General features: G+C 37.9%; 1 protein-coding gene across 1 annotated transcript in view; it reads left to right on the top strand.

Annotated features, from left to right (window-relative positions):
- The window catches only part of FAT4 (FAT atypical cadherin 4), a 237,901-nt gene that overhangs the window by 200,593 nt on the left and 17,826 nt on the right, over positions 1-19,482 (top strand). The window contains exons 12-15 of the mRNA XM_036763767.1: positions 5,583-5,668; positions 7,832-8,011; positions 11,452-11,576; positions 16,424-16,641. Coding sequence (XP_036619662.1) covers positions 5,583-5,668; positions 7,832-8,011; positions 11,452-11,576; positions 16,424-16,641 — 609 coding nt within the window. The remainder of the gene's footprint in view (positions 1-5,582; positions 5,669-7,831; positions 8,012-11,451; positions 11,577-16,423; positions 16,642-19,482) is intronic.

Genomic DNA, 19,482 nt, shown 5'->3' with positions numbered 1-19,482 from the left:
GAATCCATTCCACATTTAGACAGCTTGCTCTGTTAGCATAATTTTTTGATACATCTTTCCCAAATCTGCCTCTCTAAACCTTTCACCCATTGTTTTTACTCCTACTCTCTGGGGTCAAGCAGAAAGGTCAAATCTCATTTCCAGAGAATGACTGTTCAAATCCTTAAAGAGAGATATATGCCCTGAAAAGAGAAATCTTACTAATTTTGAGTTGAACATCACTAGCTGCCTTGTGTCTGCCCACTTGGACCTCTCTTGTGGCCCCAGAATTTTGGAAATAATGCTGATTTCAGGTAATTTCATTCAGTAAATGTTTAAGAAATGTTTTTTACTCTATATTACCTTGACCAGTTCCAGACTAGATAAAAAGGATTACTGGTGTTTCTCTTTCCTTTTATTGATCATTGATTCATCTGGAACCCTTTTCAATCTTTTCTGGGAAATTTCTTAAGAGAGATGGACTCAAACGTGTCCTTTCTTATTGACTGCTTTGCCAGGAACAACCCATAGACTCATTGTATGGAAAGTACTTTGCAAACCTCTCTAAAGTAAAGTAAAGCTATTGGTGTGAATTAAAAATCCAGGCTGGGGGATGTCTCATTTTTTTGTAAGATAGTTGGACTGACTAAGCCCTAAAATTTAGTTGGTCCCAAGGTCGACACAAGCCAGCAATGGGATATAACTACTAGAAAAGCTCATGCCCATTGAAAAAACAGAAATAGAATTTGAGTGCCCAGTTCAATGGGATCAAGAGTTCTTCTGAAGGTTGAACTAATCAAACTGCATCCACAATACTGGATTGAGCTCAGGAGACCATAGTTTAAGTAGGGCATTTTAAAGTAAAGCTTGTATAGAAGAGGATAACCAGTGTAAGAAGGATAGTTACACTATATGAGGAATGGCTGAAGAAATGTAGCATGTTTAGCCTGGAGATTAAACTGAAAGGGGTATGATAGGTGTCATCAGATTTTGTAGAATCTCTCTTCTAGAGGGAACATATTTATTCAGCTTCACTTCACAAATGAGTATTAGAAAGATTGAGTTGACTTTACATGCTATCTGATTTTAGGTCCATCTAAAATAATGGCATAGAAGTGTGGCATAGTAGATAAGGCACTAGAGCTATAACCAGGAAGACCTGAGTTCAAATCACATCTTAGATACTTAAGTGTGACCTTAGGAAAGTAATTTAACTTCCGCATGACTCAGTTTCCTCATCTGCAAAATGTAATAGTTGTACCCAATGGTCTCTAAGGTCTCTCCAAGCTCTAAATGTATGATTCTCTGATACTTTTAATTTCTAAAAATTGGACCCATTTAAAAATGAATCAGGCTGCCTCTGAGTTGAGATTTCTATGCCAATGGAAGTGTTCAGAGGACATCTGTCAGAGATATTGTAGAAGGAGTCAATTCATTAAGTGAAAGAATGGACTGGATGACTATGGCCTCTTTCATCTTTCAGCTTCCAAGATTCTACAAATTATGTGGGGGGGAGGGAAAGAGGAGAAGGGAAAATCAGAATCCCTTCATAGGAGGGGCCACCCTTCCCTTATCTTTGTCATCTTGTGCCAAATGCAGTTTGGCGGTGCAAAATGCACAAAGATTCATCCTAGTCTCTGTACTTCTTAAGCATGGTTATTTTCCCTTTTTGTCAAAAGACATAGAAAATAAAGTCCCTACTGGATTTTGCATCTGTCATATCTTACTGTGTAAAGGGATTTGGTTGTGGAATGGTAAAGTCATTAACTTTTCAGTTTTGAAATATTGCAGCAACATAATAGAAACATCTCAACTCAAAGAAGTAATTGTAGAGAAATGGTACTGTAAGAAGAAGGAATATTTGACTGTAGAAATTAAATTAAAGGAACTCTGATCCAAATAGAACATGATCTCAAATATCCATTGCATTGGATGGAAGTGCAGCCACTGTGCTTACTTTTAGAATTTAGAAAATAAAGATTAAATTTGGGGGAAATTATGATTGCTGGAAAACCTAGGAGGGTAATTTTCCTGGTTTTCTCCATGTGTTATGTTTCTATCCTTGTGACTACTCTAATGCACAAAGAACAGCAGAAAAGTATATTATCTATGAAACTCTGTATCTCCATTATACGCAGCTTCTTTAAACTGTATGATGAATTCAGCTGTTGATTTCAAAGTCATCCTGCTTTTCTGTTTCCTTCCAAATTTATTTCTGTGAATTCTAAAATGATTTCTTGTTTCTTCCTTTCCTTTCCTCTCGTCTCCTCTTTTCTCCTCTCCTTACCTCTCGCCTCCCCTCCCCTCCACTTCCCTCCACTTCCCTCCCCTCCCCTCCCCTCCCCTCTTCTCCTCTCCTCTCCTCTCCTCTCCTCTCCTCTCCTCTCCTCTCCTCTCCCCTCCCCTCCACTCCCCTCCCCTCCACTCCCCTCCACTCCCCTCCCCTCCACTCCCCTCCACTCCCCTCCCCTCCTCTCCCCTCTTCTCCTCTCCTCTCCTCTCTCTCTCTCCCCCCCCTTTCTCTAATCCTTCCTCCCCTCCTTTCTATCTTTAAAAGTCATTTTCCTTGATAGTCTTTATCCTTTGTTTCTCCTGACAAATATGGTTTGATGGATACTTATAAACTAACTATGTGAGTGTGTTCCATAGGCTCCAGAGGGTGATGTTCTTAGGAAACATGGTGATTTTTCCCAGAAGAGATATTACCTTTGTTTCATAAGGAGAGATGTGATTTAAGCCTTACATTTTGAAAACAGATTCAAAAGAAGTGCTTCATCAATCAAGGCATATAGTCAGTTTAAGAATTTTCAGGAATGAATCATAGTATCCTAATCCTGCTATTGAGAACAAAATGCCACTCATGTTTGGGAAGTACATTAAGTCTTTCAGAACACTAAGGCACCATTTAGAAAATCACGAGGGCACAGTATATCAAAAGAACTTGTAGATGAGATCCTGGTGATTTGTCATGGAAAAAAGTATGAATATTTACCTCAATTATTACCATATACAGTATGTTATTGAGAAGTAGCCACATAAAAATCCATCTGATGCATTGCTTAATGAGAGTTTATTTTTTGATATATCTTGCTAAATAAACCCATAGACTAGAAATATAAAGAACTCTTTCAGCTAGTAAAATGAGATGTCTACCATGAATTGATTTGATATGTATGAAATCTGAGGAATTGTGTGCTTCCTGTTAGAGAATACTTTTGCAATTCTCCCGTTTCTAAGTATAGTCAATACATATTTATTAAGCATCTGCTGTGTGCCTGGCTCTCTGCTGAGCATTGGGGATGTAAAAATGGTAAAACACATTCCCTTCCTTGAATGAGTTCACAATCTCAAGTGGCTGGAAAACACCTAAAAAAGTGGAAAAAGAAAGGGATTATTGTCAACAGACATACTAATAAACATGAATCATAGCCTTTAGGGCTGGAAGAAAACTTAGATCCCATTGAGTCTAACTTCTTTATCTTGCAGCTATATCAAATGAGAATTAGGACTTGCCCAGGATCACACAATTGTAATGGAGGGGATTTGGAAATGGATGCTTTTCTTCCAATATAAGTTCTTCTCCCACTATAGTGTAAGCGCCAGAAGACTTACGTTCTACTTTCATCACCAACTTGCTCCATGTTCTTGAATAGGCAGGTCATTTCAAAAGAAACATCCCTAGTTTACAGACCTGAGAGAATAAAAGATGGTCATAGATATAAAAACAGTTTGAAAAGTCCGAAGCACTAACTAATCAGAATGGTAAATAGCATCTCTTAGCCTCATGGTAGCTCACCATTTGGAGTGTGAGGCTGAAATCCCCCAAACCCTTAATTTTTCACCAATTCAGTTCAATTTAACAAGTATCTAGTAACTTAAATTCAGTAAGTGTCTATTAAAAATAAAATACCAACTACGTTAAGTAGTAGGCATACAAATCCACCATATCCATGATGGAACAAAAACTTGAAATCGGACTATTTTTCAAATTGTCTTCCTATTCCCAGTAGCTAAGTGTTCGTTGAACATACAAAACACTTACTAATTATTTATCAAATTGGATTAAATTGAATATTAGTGTGACATAAAAATAATGCAACAGCAATAAACTAAAGGTGTATCTACCTACAGATGAGGTTATAATAGAACTTTTTATGCAAAATCACCTTCTTTATCTTAGGGGAAAATGAATAATAGATTCAAAGTAGTCAAATAAAGATAATTTATCTATTCTGTCTAAATACAGTGAAAGTTTCACAAGTTTTTAAAGGCATTACAATGATATCATCATGCCTTTTCAAATAATTTTTAAAGAGAAGGCAACCCCACTGTCATGGAAGAGCAGATGCAAAATCTACTGACTTTCCATTTCTGTAGACATCACTAAAGAAGATGCAGGGTTATGTGCCTCTAGGTTTGAAGTCATGTCATTAAGAATCAAAGTATGTGGTCAAAGGATATGAACAGGCAGTTTTCAGAGGAAGAAAATAAACATATCTATAGTCATATAAAAAAATCTCTAAAACACTACTGATTAGAGAAATCCAAATGAAAACAACTCTTAGCTACCACATCATACCTGTCAGATTGGGTAGCATGACAAAACAGGAAAAAATATAAATGCTGGAGAAGATGTGGGAAAATTGTAACACTAATGCATTGTTGGTGATGTCGTGGACTGGTCCAACCATTTTGAAGAGCAATTTGGAACTATGCCCAAAGGGCTATAAAAATGTGCATACCCTTTGACCCAGCAATACCCCTTTTAGGATTGTATCCCAAAGATATCATACAAATGGGAAAAGGACCCACATGTACAAAAATATTTATAGCACTTATTTTTGTGCTGATAATTGTAATCGGAAATTGAGGGGATGCCCATCAATTGGGGAATGGCTGAACAAGTTGTGGCATATGAATGTAATGGAATACTTTTCTGCTGTAAGAAAAAATAAGCAGGCTGACTTCAGAAAAAGCTGGAAAGACTTACATGAACTGATGCTGAATGAGAGGAGTAGAACCAGGAGAACATTGTACACACTTACAGTGACATTGTGTGATGACTAACTTTGATAGATTGGGCTCTTCTGGGCAATGCAAGATTCTAAGACAACGCCAAAAGATTCATGATAGAAAATGCTATCCACATACAGAGAAAGAATTACAGAGACTGGATGGAGATCAAAGCATAATATTGACTCTCTCCCTTTTTGCTTTGTTTTGTTTCTTCTTTTTCATGGTGTATTCCATTGGTTATAATTATTCTTCACAATATGACCAATGTGAAAATATGTTTACTGTAGAGCCATGGTTGTACACCATCTTGGAGAGGGGGGAGGGAAGAAAGGAGGAGAAAATTTAAAATTCAAAAGCTTGTGGAACTAAATGTTGTAAACTACAAATAAATAAATTAATTTAAAAAAAGAATCAAAGCATGTCCTTGTTTGGCCACACCTAGTTATATCTACATAGTTATATGTACATCATGTAGAGACAGTTATATTTACGTCGGTTAATTCTATATCAAACAAATTCCTGGGCTGATTGTCCCCACGACATGGGAGTCATCAAAAAATTAATTCCTTCCTTCCCTTGCTTTGTAGGCAGCATCCCTAACTGTGGATTCCTGCTCTGAAGACCAAGAACCAGGCTACTGCACTGTCAGTACTATGGCTGTCTCAGATGACTGGTGAGGTGATTTTTAATTGTCTTTTCCTTATTCTTTGAGATTTTTCAAAGGAAATTTACAATTTTGTACAAATTGTATTCATTACATTGTATTCATACAAATTTCATATAAATTATTGCCTCAATTAGCATCAAAACCACTCAACAAATATATTGATAGTCCTACTCCATGCCTAGACCAGAGTAGGATTTGTAGGAAATGGAAGTGGTGGAAGGTGTGACCCCTGTAAGCAGGAACCTAATGGGCATATTTAATTTTATCAATTAAAAAGACAGCATGTATAAATTTGACCACAAAGTTAAAAAATGTGAGAAGACAGAGAAGAATGAGATAGATGGAATGGTGTTTGGGAAAAGGAAGGTCCACGAAGCATTTGAAACTTGGGCTTGAAGGATGATTAAGAATTCCATGATATCTGTCTATAAAACAAGTTTGTCTTCAATTGTTAAATTATAATAGTGGGCAAGGTGATATAATAAAATTATATTTTGTTTTTATAAAGTTTTTTGCGTGTTTTTCCCCCATTAAAATGGGAGCTCTTTGCAAGATGGTCTTTTTAACTCTGTCTGTATCCCCAGAATCCAGCACATTGTCAAAGCTTAATCAAAGCTTGTTGATCAACTGACTTTGATGTCAGAGGATCTTGTCTCAAATCCTGCTTCTGACACTATCTGACCTCCTTGGGCTTCAGTTTACTTATCTAAAAATGAAGGGGTTAAAAAATTAAGGAGTTGTAAGAGATGACCTCTGAGACTTTCTTCTTGTTTTTTTTTTTTTGAGGGGGAAGGCAAGGCAGCTGGGGTTAGGTGGCTTGCCCAAGGTCACATAGCTAGTCAGTGTCAATTTTCTGAGGCCAGATTTGACCTCAACTCCCCCTGACCCCAGGGCCAGTACTCTATTCACTGTACCACCTAGCTGCCCCTGAGACCGTCTTTTAGCTTAAGTTCAATAATCCTGTGTTTGCTGATGACAGCTGGAATACAGTGGCTGGACAGCTGGCATCATAGGCTGAAAGTCATGGGTTCAGGTCCTGGCTGTGACACGTACTGTCTCTATGACCCTGGACAAATCATTGAACCTCTCAGTGCTCTAGGCAACTCTGACTACAAGTTGTAGAGAAGGTATCAATCTATAGTGACAGAGGAATTTTATTTCATCTGATCAATGAAATCTCATGTCTTATCCCTAACTGCAAAGATACTAGAATATAGCTTCTATTAAGAGCTGCAGCACCATCGCCAACTAAAACTGGATCACTATAGATGTCTTTAATAAGATTAGGATCTTCTAGATCATCTGTGAATTCAAAGGCAAATACAGGTCCTTATAGGATAGTAGAAGTCATGGCTCTTGAATTTTATAAATTATTATTATCATTGTTAGTAATAATAATAATGGCTAACATTTGTATAACACCATAGATCAGACACTGTACTATGTGCTTTATAGCTATTAGTTCATTTAAGCAATATTTACTATTGATTTAAAAAATAGGTTCTTTAAAGGGGTTGAAGCATCTTGAATACAGGTCTAATTAAATATTAGGCTTTTAACTTTTTGAGAGGATGTAGGGTGTAGACGTACTTAGGATTTCATCTGTGAAAGAATCTCCCAGGGTAGAATCCTTCACATGGACAATTTGTTGTAAACATAGAGAGTTCCTTGAGGGCATTTAGAAATTAAGTGACCTGCCCAGGGTCACACAACTAGTAAGGGAATAGCTTGTTTGTACCTTTTGTTTGGATTGTGAATTGTCTGAGGGTAGTGACTATCTCTTGCCTCTTTTTGTATCTCCCGCACTCAATATAGTACCTGGCACATAGAAGGTGTTTAGTTAATATTAATTGAGTCACTGACCAACTGACCAAATGAAATCAGTATATGTTAAGAGCTTTAAAACCTAAAGTGCTATTTAAGTGGTGGCTATTATGATCATCATAGGATTATGTCATTATTTAAACATCAGCAACAATTAGAAAACATTGGCTGACTGCAGCACTTCTTAATGAGTCCTTTTTGTCAGGATAGTGCATACTGAGCCCCAAAGTGACCATAAAATATAAGGTAATGATACAAAAAAATATGCTTTCATTAGCTTCTTATTCTGCTTCCAGTGACTGAGTGAGCACTTAGAATACATTGTGTTTTCTTTCTCTCGTTCAGGACTCTTGATGTGCAGCCAAACAGAGTTACAGTTGGTGGCATCAGGTCCCTGGAGCCAGTCCTTCAAAGGAGAGGACAAGTAGAAAGCTATGATTTTGTTGGTTGCATAATGGAGTTTGCCATTAATGGACGCCCCCTGGAACCGAGTCAAGCATTGGCAGCTCATGGGATCCTTGATCGGTATGCCGGCTGTGTTTCTATTTCTAGTTAGAGAAATTATAATTATGCACAGCATCAACGACAAAAAGAAGTACCACATTTGTATGTTTGGGTGCATGTATTCAGTCATAGTGACAAATGATATTTCTGACCTATTGTAGGTAAATGGTATATTCTCCCCCCTACACTTAATAGTATTTTTTTCAAATTATTTGTAAAGATAGTTTTCAACATTCACTTTTATAAGATTTTGAGTTCCAAATTTTTCTTTCTCCCTCCTTCTCCTCTCACCTCCCTGAGACAACAAGCAATCTGATATAGACTATACATGTACAATCATATTAAACATATTTCCACATTAGTCATGTTGTGAGAAAAGAAACAGAACAAAAGTGAAAAACCACAAGCAGGAAAAAAGGGTAAACAGTATTCTTCGATCTGCATTCAGAATCCATAGATCTTTCTGTGGATGCAGATAGCATTTTCCATCATGAGTCTTTTGGAAATATCTTGGATCATATTGAGGAGAAGAATTAAGTCTGCCATAGTTGATAATCACATGATGTTGCTGTAACTGTATACAAAGTTCTCCAGGTTCTGCTCACTTCACTCAGTATCAGGTCATGTAGGCTTTTCTCTGTTTTTCTGAAGTCCACTTGCTCATCATTTCTTATAGAACAATAATATTCCATTACATTTATACACCTCAGCTTACTCAGCCATTCCCCAATGGATGGTCATTCCCTCAATTTCCAATTCTTTGCTGCTACAAAAAGAGCTGCTATAAATATTTTTGCACATATGGGCCCTTTTCCTTTTTGATATTCTCTTTGGGATACAGACCTAGTTGTGCCTTTTGGCAATTACACAACTTACTATCACCCTCTTATATAATACCTAGGATTAGTAAGCATGAAACCATAATTCCCATTCATTGGTCCCTGGATTTTCTTGCCAGGAGATATCTCCAGGTCCCAAATTCCATAAGGTGCTGAAATATTGTTTTAGTCAGTTAAGATTTTAATCTGTTATTTGAGAATGTTCTACTTGCTGAAAAAGAGGGGTTAAGTAATTCCTCTTACTTAAACATGCTATCCCGCCATATTGAAATACTCATAATGTTTATGCTTCCATTTATTCCATTAAGAAGTTTTGGAGGGCAAAGGGCTAGAAGTAATTTTGAGTTCCAGCTCTACCTTAACTATCTCTGTGACTCTGAGCCTCAGTTTTTGTACCTGTAAAATGAAATGGTTCAATTGGATGATTTCTGACATCCCTTTAAGCACTAACTTTCCATGAGTTTATGAATTTAGAACCTTGGAATTATGTGGTTTTGTAAAGACTTCCCAAAGTCTTAACAAAGTTTAAAAATACTTTCATTCATTCATTTATTCAGGAGTATATTCATTAGAGTGGTACAGTGAAACTTTGGGAACACCCTATATTTATACATAGGGAGTAAGATGGCATGATGGTGAAAGCGCAGAACTAGGAATCAGGAAGATTTGAGTTTGAATCCATGCTCAGACACATATCAGCTGTGTTAACTTGAGCAAATCATTTAATCTCTTTGTGCCTCAGTTTATTTATCTGTAAAATGGAGGAATTAAACTCAGTGATCCCTTCAATCACAAAATCAATGTTTCTGGAATTGTGTGAGGTGCTATGGAGAAAGTATATGCTCTAGTGTTTTGAAGTTCCAAGGCAGATGAGAAGACAAGTACAATATATAACAAAATATTCACATGTGGTACACAATTGATTTCAAACATGGTGCAGAATTGGAGGGCCCTGACAATAACTATTTCTTGAAGAATGGGCAGGTTAGGGTTAAGGGAACAAAAGGAAGGGACAGAGTGCTAGACCTGGGGTCAGGAAGACATGGGTTCCAGTCCTACCTCAGATAAGTACTAGCTATGTGACTGTGGACAAGTCACAAAATCTCTTTGAGCCTCAGTTTCCCTATCTTGAAAATGAGATGAATAGTAAGACCTGTTTCTCAGAATTGTTGTAGGGACCATATGAGATAATATTTATAAAGCACTGTAGAAACTTTAAAATGTGATATGAAAACTAGCAATTATTTTACTATAGTTGTTATTTTGAGGGAAGATTCAAAAACCAGGCAATATAATAATTGTTTAATTTGATAAGCATTTATTAAGTACTGTTCCAGGAATTAGAGATACAAATTTTAAAAATAACAATAATGATATAATTCCTACCCTCAAGAAACTTAATTGCTTTTGGTTAAATTGCATCCCCATGATCAGCACGAGACTTGATAGACAGGAAGAGCTTAATAAATTTGTTTCATTCATTCACATGCTCATTCATTCATATGAGAAGTATCAGTACCATCTTAAGTCCTGGAGTCTGGGGGCTGGTTTGTATTCACTATGCCAGACAAGCTTATCTATTTTTTGGTGGGTTATTGCCATTTCTTCTACTGTTTGCTTAAAGAGGCAGAGGGCTGTTGATCAATAGAGTAGGAAAGTAGTCCCTGCTAATCTAAGCCCTAATGAGCCTATCAACAGCTTTTGCACTTCTGGCTTCATGTTGCCAATCAATGAAATCAAAGAAAATATGAGCTTCTCTTTTAGCAATCATGAGAAAGCCCTTACTCTGTGATTGTAGAGTTGAGTATGCTTGAAATAGGGGTAGCAAGAATGCTAGGTCAGAGATCTTGGGCTGATTATCTAAGTCATGACCTGGGGATGTCTTGTCGACCATTAAAGCTGCTTGAGGTCTTAGGCACAAAGAGCACCAAAGGCCTGGTCAGCAATGGCTGTGCTACAAGGTTGGTCATGATTATGACCTTGATGCCTTTCCCCATCATGTGGGGCATGCCTGTGTCAATGACCACAGGACTCTGGCAGTTAGAAAATTGAGGAGCTCATATTTCTTATGATAGGAACAGCTAGGTGGTGCAGTGGATAGAGTGCCTGGTCTGGAGCCAGGAACACTCCCCTTCATGAGTACAAATACAGCAACAGACGGTTAGTAGCTATGATCCAGGGCATATCATTTAACCCTCTTTGTGTCAGTTTCCTCAAATGTAAACTGAGTTGGAGAAAGAAATGGCAAACCAATCCAGTATCTCTGCCAAGAAAACCTCAGATGGGGCCATAAAGAGTCAGACATGACTGAAATGACTCAACGACAGCATTAACAAAATTTCTTAAAATTAGAATTCATTTGAAATTAGTCACAATGTTTCTTAATGTCATTTTAAAATGCCCTCTGGATTAATAAATATTTAATTAATAAATATTAGTGGCACCATGAGAAGAGTGGTGGAGACCTAAGGAAGAACTAAACACTACCCCCTCCCCCATGGGACTTTGCAATCTATTTAGTAACAGTCTGAGGAGGAATTTTGCCTGCAGACCTGCTTCTTTGTCACAGGTGGAACGAGGCTGATCTCTTGGTCCTGAGGATTTGTTTTCATTTCATTTTAGGTGCCCTAGACTGGAAGGAGCTTGTGCTAACAGCCCTTGCCAACATGGAGGCACATGCACAGACCACTGGTCATGGCAACAGTGCCAATGCAGAGAAGGATTGACCGGGAAATACTGTGAGAAATGTATGTGTGGCAATGGCTTTGTATATATTCCTAAACTTTTGATCAGTTGCATCAAATGGGATTGAATTAATCAAAACTCTTCTTTTGGCTAAGCACTTAATTGTGGAGACAAATTCAATAAATTCCTTTTTTTCCTATAAGATAATAATTAGCTTAATAAGGTATATATTATATTGGCAAGTAAAATGACAATGTTTTTATGACTAATGCATAAACTTATAAGAAACAGTATGATGGCTACTGAGTGCTAGATTTGGAGCCAGGAAAAGCTAGGTGGAAATCTTGCCTCTGACACCTTCTATAACCCTGACCCAGAGCAAATCATGTGCCCTCCCAGAGCTTCAGGCACCACTTCAGGATGAATCTACTAGGTTCTAGGTGAGTTGTCCTATACTTTGGTGGAAGGATTTCTCAAACTCAGAGTTCCAAATGGAAGTTGAGTACTTAGCTTACATTTCAGGTCTGGTGGGAAATTCTACAAATGAGAGCACTGAGCATTTAACTCATAATGTCACCAGAAGAGCATGAATTACTAATTTGTAAATGCTGTGATAATAGTTTTAAAAATTGCCTTTTCAGTAATTTGGCAGTGTACCTATTTATCAGATCCAAGATGTAAGTATGATTATTCCTTTAAAGCCATTTCATTAAATTTAAGATAATTTCTTTGTATTCTCAAACCCCAATCCTCATCCATCACTACTTACTGGGGTTGGCAGAGAGGGTGGGGCTATCACAGATGACTAATATTACAGCTAAGTGGCTAATCTCCAGTGCTTAAATAAGCACAGCTATCCCATCAGGATTTGAGAATAGAGGGGGTTGGCAACTCATGTAAAAACCAGAGAGAAATCCCTTGATAAAATCAAGAGTCAGATGTCATGAAGGGTCATGAGTGATGATGGGTGTGATTAGGGTTAATTATTTAGGACAGAGTATCTTAATAGAGAATATATGTTGCCTTGTATTTTATTTATTTATTTAATATTTTTAATTTTCAGCATTAATTTTCACAAGAATTTTGAATTACAAATTTTCTCCCCATTTCTACCCTCCCCCCACTCCAAGTTGGCATATATTTGAATTCACCCATTCCCCAGTCAACCCTCCCTTCTGTCACCCCACTACTCCCCACCCCTTTTCCCTTACTTTCTTGGAGGGCAAGATAGATTTTTATGCCTCATTGCCTGTATATCTTACTTCCTAGTTGCCTGCAAAAACTTTTTTTTGAACATCTGCTTTTGAAACTTTGAGTTCCAAATTCTCTCCCCCCTTCCCTCCCCACCCACCCTTCTTAAGAAGGCAAGCAATTCAACATAGGCCACATGTGTATCATTATGCAAAACCCTTCCACAATACTCATGTTGTGAAAGACTATATTTTGCTCCTTCTTATCCTATCCCCCTTTATCCAATTTTCTCCCTTGACCCTGTCCCTTTTCAAAAGTGTTTTCTCCCCCTATCTGCCCTCCCTTCTATCATCCCCCCTTTTTTATCCCCTTCCTCCTTCTTTCCTCTGGGGTAAGATACCCAATTGAGTGTGTATGTTATTCTCTCCTCAGGTCAAATCCCTTGAGAGCAAGATTCCCTCATTCCCCCTCACCTGCCCCCTCTTCCCTTCCAACAGAAATGCTTTTTCTTGCCACTTTTATGTGAGATAATTTACCCCATTCTATCTCTCCCTTTCTCCTTCTCTCAATATATTCCTCTCTCATCCCTTAATTTGATTTTTTTAGATATCATCCCTTCATATTCAACTCACCCTGTGCCCTCTGTGTGTGTGTGTGTATGTGTGTGTGTGTGTGTGTGTGTGTGTGTGTGTGTGTGTGTGTGTGTGTGTATTCCCTTCAGCTACCCTAATTCTCATGAATTATACACATCATCTTTCCATGTAGGAATGTAAACAAAACAGTTCAACTTTAGGAAGTCCCTTATGATTTCTCTTTCTTGTTTACCTTTTGATGTTTCTCTTGATTCTGGTGTTTGAAAGTCAAATTTTCTATTCAGCTCTGGTCTTTTCACTGAGAAAGCTTTAAAGTCCTCTATTTCTTGAAAATCCATATTTTCCCTTGCAGCATGATAGTCCATTTTGCTGGGTAGGTGATTCTTGGTTTTAATCTTAGCTCCATTGACCTCCAGAATATCATATTCCAAGCCCTTTGATCCCTTAATGTAGAAGCTGCTAGATTTTATGTCATTCTTACTGTGTTTCCACAATATTCACATTGTTTCTTTCTGGCTGCTTGCAGTATTTTCTCCTTGATCTGGGAGCTCTGGAATTTGGCAATAATATTCCTAGGAGTTTTCTTTTTGGGATCTATTTGAGGAGGTGATCGATGGATTCTTTCAATTTCTATTTTGCCCTGTGGCTCTAGAATATCAGGGCAGTTCTCCTTGATAATTTCTTGAAAGATGATATCTAGGCTCTTTTTTGATCATGACTTTCAGGTAGTCCAGTAGTTTTTTAAATTATCTCTCCTGGATCTATTTTCCAGGTCAGTGGTTTTTCCAATGAGGTATTACACATTGTCTTCCACTTTTTCATTCCTTTGGTTTTGTTTTATAATATCTTGATTTCTCATAATGTCACTAGCTTCTACTTGTTTCAGTCTAATTTTTAAGGTAGTATGTTCTTCAGTGGTCTTTTGGACCTCCTTTTCCATTTGGCTAATTCTGCTTTTCAAGGCATTCTTCTCCTCATTGGCTTTTTGGAGCTCTTTTGCGATTTGAGTTAGTCTATTTTTTAAGGTGTTATTTTCTTCAGTATTTTTGGGTCTCCTTTAGCAAGTCATTGACTTCTTTTTCATGGTTTTCTCACCTCACTTTCGTTTGTCTTCCCAATTTTTCTCTACTTCTCTTACTTGTTTTTCCAGTTCTTTTTTGAGCTCTTCCATTGCCTGAGACCAATTCATATCTTTCTTGGAGGCTTTTGATTTAGGCTCTTTGTCTTTGTTGACTTCTTCTGGCTGTATGTTTTGGTCTTCTTTGTCACCAAAGTCTGAGTCTGAATCTGAGTCCGTTTTGGTTGCCTGGCCATGTTCCCAGCCAACTACTTGACCCTTGAGTTTTTCATCAGGGTATGACTGCTTGTAGTGTAAAGAGTACTTTGTCCCAAGCTTGAGGGGTTGTGCTGTTGTTTTCAGAGCAATTTTACTCAGCAAGCTCTGCCACACCAGTCCTTCTCCTCCCCCAAGGACCACCAACCCAGACCAGACTCAGATCTTAAGCAGGCTCTGCACTCCCGCTCAGATCTGCCACTTAATTCCTCCCACCAGGGGGACCTGGGGTTGGAAGCAACTGCAGCTGTACCTCTGGAAGCAACCTCAGAGCTGCACCATCTCTGCTGCCTCTGGGGCAGTGGCCTAACTGTGAACTCCTTTTTACTCTGTCCCAGCAGCTTTTCCCAGTAACCTTCTCTGTTGTCTTTGGTGTTTGTGGGTTGAGAAGTCTGGCAACTGCCACAGCTCACTGATTCAGGGCACTAAGGCCTGTTCCGCCCCGCTCCCAGTCTGCTTGGTCTGGGCACAGCCCATGCTCATCTCTGCTCCCCTCCACTCCCAGCTTCATGGCATAGACCTTACCCAGTGACCATCCAGGCTGGCCTGTGCTGAATCCCTGCTTCACATTGCTCTTTTGTGGGTTCTGCATCTCTAGAATTTGTTCAGAGCCATTTTTATAGGTTTTTGGAGGGACCTGGCGGGGAGGTCACCCAAGTCCCTGCTTTCCAGCCTCCATCTTGGCTCCACCCCACCCTGTATTTTGTGAGAAAGTTAATGAGCGTTTAGGAATTCGGACTTTTCCATATTTCTGTATCATGGGCCTATGTGGTAAAGTTCATAGAGTGTAGATTCTAGAGTCAGGAAGACTAACCTTCCTGAATTCAAGTTTGGCCTTAGACACTTAATAATTGTGCCCCTGGGTAAGTCACTTAGTCTTGTTTGGCTCAATTTCCCCATCTTTAAAATGAGGTGGAGAAGGAAATGGCAAACCACTCTGGTATCTTTGCAAAGAAGACCCCAAATGGGGTCACAGAGAATCAGAAACAACTGAAAAAAAATGACTAAACATCTATCTTGGAAAGAGAGATGAAGTAGTGAAAAAAAACCAAGACTAAATATTCATTCATCCATTCCCTAAGCATTTTCTGAGTGCAGTCTTCATGCAAGACCCACAGAGTATAATTTACACCATCCAATTTATGTCCTGACTGATGCCACGAACATGGCCTATTATTTCCTTGGATCCCCTTGTTTCAAAAGTATGTAGATATTCCGAGACTACATAATGTGCATACCTGGAAGAACCCTGTTGATAAAGGTGGTGGGTAGAATGAAAATATTTGCTCAGATAGCTCTCTGTGCATACTTTAAACAGATGGGAATCTATGAAGAGCTCCCAAAGTATATTAAGTATGAAACCACATGTCAAGCTGGGACATTAGAAAATGTTCATAAATCATTGGGCAGGCCAGTTTAATCACTACTGATTCCCAACAGGTGGCTACCTCTCCAAATGTCAGTGATTTATCTCTGGAATTATTTTAATGACTATCTCAACAATGAATGATGACTCTTGTAAAGCGTTTTTCATTGCAAGGCACAGAAACTAATATAGGAATTTGAATCAACACAAATCTACAGGTGGAAAAAAGTTGTTTGGGTTTTCTATAGAGATTTTTGTTCCATTCGCATTCAATGGAAAGTTCTGTTATTCTTTTGTTCCTTTTCAAAATATTTTACTTCAGCAGATTACTTAAATGTAACATGAAGGGTTTGGACTCATTGACCTTTCTTATGCTTTTTAATGTATAAGAAAAATTCAGTTCATTTTCTTCTCTTTGGCCTTCAGCAATGACTCCTGACACAGCATTGTCCCTAGAGGGCAAAGGAAGACTGGACTACCACATGAGCCAGAGTCGAAAGTGGGACTATTTGTTAAGACAGAGCATCCGAGGTGACGTGATGGAGCCTTTTGGGGTCAACAGCCTCGAGGTGAAGTTTAGAACAAGAAGTGAAAATGGGATTTTAATTCACATCCAGGAGAGCAGCAATTATACTACTGTGAAGGTAAGAGTAAATAGCTAATGCTGACTTTACTCGAATAACTGCCTACAATGTCATGGTTTAAATCACTTTCCCCATAATTTCTGCCCATTTTCTTTACAAACCATTAAAGCTTAGACAAAAGTTGCGCACTGCTTGTCCAATTTCAATTCTCATCTCTATTCCCCAGCCATGCATTTCAATAACAGAGTAACAAAGGTCTGAAAGACTGAGTTTCTAAGTATGTTGCCTATTTTATCAAATAAGTTTGTATCCTTTTTCTTTGATTGTGTGTGTGTGATTTTTCCCCCTCCACAGAATGAACATATATGAATTGGGTGGGGGTGTGGGAGGGCTGTGGCAAGAAGATGAAGTGGAGGGAAATCTCTCTTTACTTTTTCTTTCACACCAAACTATATGCTTATTATTCAGCAGATAAAAAATAGTCAAATTTATTATTTGTTCTCATGTTTTGTTCTACAGAAAAAACACTTAATGATTTCGTTAAGTTCAGGGACAGAGATGGCATTCAATGTTTTTTTTTTTGATTATTTGTAATTAAATCAAGTTTTCTGAAAAGTTGGCCAAGAAATCTGTAATGAGAATACTCAATAGAAATTACCTTTCACAAAAGAATTCGTTGGTTCGTTGATGTCTGTTGTCTTCCTCATGTCACTGGAGGTAGCAACTAATGAGTATAAATGTGGCTCGATTGTTTTATGCAGGGACTTACTGTCAATTTCCTTAGTTTCTGGAATTTTTTAAAAGTCACCTGCAATGAGTAGTTTTTATGTGTAAGACCATTAGCTTCTTTGCTCAGCTATTCCATTATGGTTTCCACACATGTAATTTTAGAAAGAAAACTTATTCCTAGGATGTTTTATAGGTCATGAATTCTGGCACATTCTGAGAAAGAGATGAGATCTTTTGGGTTCTACTTCTCCTTTGAGCAAAATAATTCCTAGGCCACTGAGAGATTCATGAGAAAGAGTGGGGAGAGGGGTGGAAGAGGATGTGACATTACAGATGTGATTTAGGACATAGGAGCAGACCTAAATAAAATTCTAAAAATTCCATCCAAATCTGCAAAATCTTAACTTCCCAAACCCATAAATTTCTCCCTCCTGTACCAGCTCTAGGAAATACTAGAAGTGAAATGAGAAACTATCTTCTCAGACATTTTACAGTAATTTAGAATGGATATACATAAAATAGGGAAGATTATAAATCTCTTTATAAGACACAGCAAACAACAAAGAATTAAAGGTGATTTAAAAACAAAACAAAAAATTGATAATCCCCAAGATACTAATCACCGGGTGCTATGCAAAAGGCTATCTACTAGTGACAAGTACCATACTTGGAAGAAGAGGGAACATCTAAAGTGGGTGTCAGGAGGCCTGGCTTTGGTTCCTCTCTCTGTCCCTATCTGTTCAACCTTGAAAACTTTCATTTCTACCTCTAAGCCTCAATTTCCTCATCTCAAAAATGCAGAATTTGGACAGACAATTTCTTTGCCAACTTTAAAATTATTTAGGGCCATTGCTTCTGTCCCATGTGCTTCATTTCACCATGCTGACCCTTCAAATTACTGAATAATAGAAAAGTAAAACAAAAACAAAAATAATGGGTAAATCAGAAAACATAATACATTTCAAGAAATTTCCTATTGTAGATAGATAAAACATCAGGACTAAGGAAACAGCAGTATTAATATTTTCAAAGCAAATTTTGAAAGAACATGAAGCTTTTTGTGGTTTGAAGTGTTTTTGATACATTTTTGTTGGTTGAATTTGTCTTTTTGCCTTGTAATTTGTGCAGTTTCTGTTAATTTATTTCCAACTTCCCATATCAATACACTGACATATCCAGTATTTCAGTTTATAATCTATATGAGCCAAACATTTCTTTTTTTACATTATTATTTATTTATTTAATATTTTTAGGTTTCAGCATTTTCACAAGATTTTGAATTACAAATTTTCTCCCCATTTCTACCCTCCCCCCACTCCAAGATGGCATTTATTCTGACTGCCTCATTCCCCAGTCAGCCTTCCCTTCTGTCACCCCACTCCCCCCCATCCCCTTTTCCCTTACTTTCTTCTAGGGCAAGATAGATTTCTATGCCCCATTGCCTGTATATCTTATTTCTTAGTTGCATGCAAAAACATTTTTTTGAACATCTGCTTTAAAAATTTTGAGTTCAAAATTCTCTCCCCTCTTCCCTCCCCACACCCCCCAAGAAGGCAAGCAATTCAACATAGGCCACATGTGTATCATAATGCAAAACCCTTCCGCAATACTCATGTTGTGAAAGAGTAATTATATTTTGCTCCTTCCTATCCTATCCCCCTTTATTCAATTTTCTCCCTTGACCCTGTCCCTTTTCAAAAGTGTTTGCTTTTGATTGCCTCCTCCCCCTATCTGCCCTCACTTCTATCTTGCCCCCTTTTTTATCTCATTCCTCCTTCTTTCCTCTGGGGTAAGATACCCAGTTGAGTGTGTATGTTATTCCCTCCTCAGGTCAAATCCCATGAAAGCAAGATTTACTCATACCCCCTCACCTGCCCCCTCTTCCCTTCCTGCAGAACTGCTTTTTCTTGCCACTTTTATGTGACATAATTTACCCCATTCTATCTCTACATTTCTCAATATATTCCTCTATCATCCCTTAATTTGATTTTATTTTTTTAGATATCATCCCTTCATATTCAACTCAGCCCTGTGCCCTCTGTCTGTATACATACATACATATATACATACATACATACATACATACATATATGTGTGTATATATATATATATATATATATGTATATACACATATAGATACACATATAGATACACATGTGGCCTATGTTGAAT

The sequence above is a fragment of the Trichosurus vulpecula genome, chromosome 6 (assembly GCF_011100635.1).
Source record: "Trichosurus vulpecula isolate mTriVul1 chromosome 6, mTriVul1.pri, whole genome shotgun sequence".
NCBI lineage: Eukaryota > Metazoa > Chordata > Mammalia > Diprotodontia > Phalangeridae > Trichosurus > Trichosurus vulpecula.
Note: the sequence above shows the minus strand (reverse complement) of the source record. Positions and strands in the feature narration are given on the sequence as shown.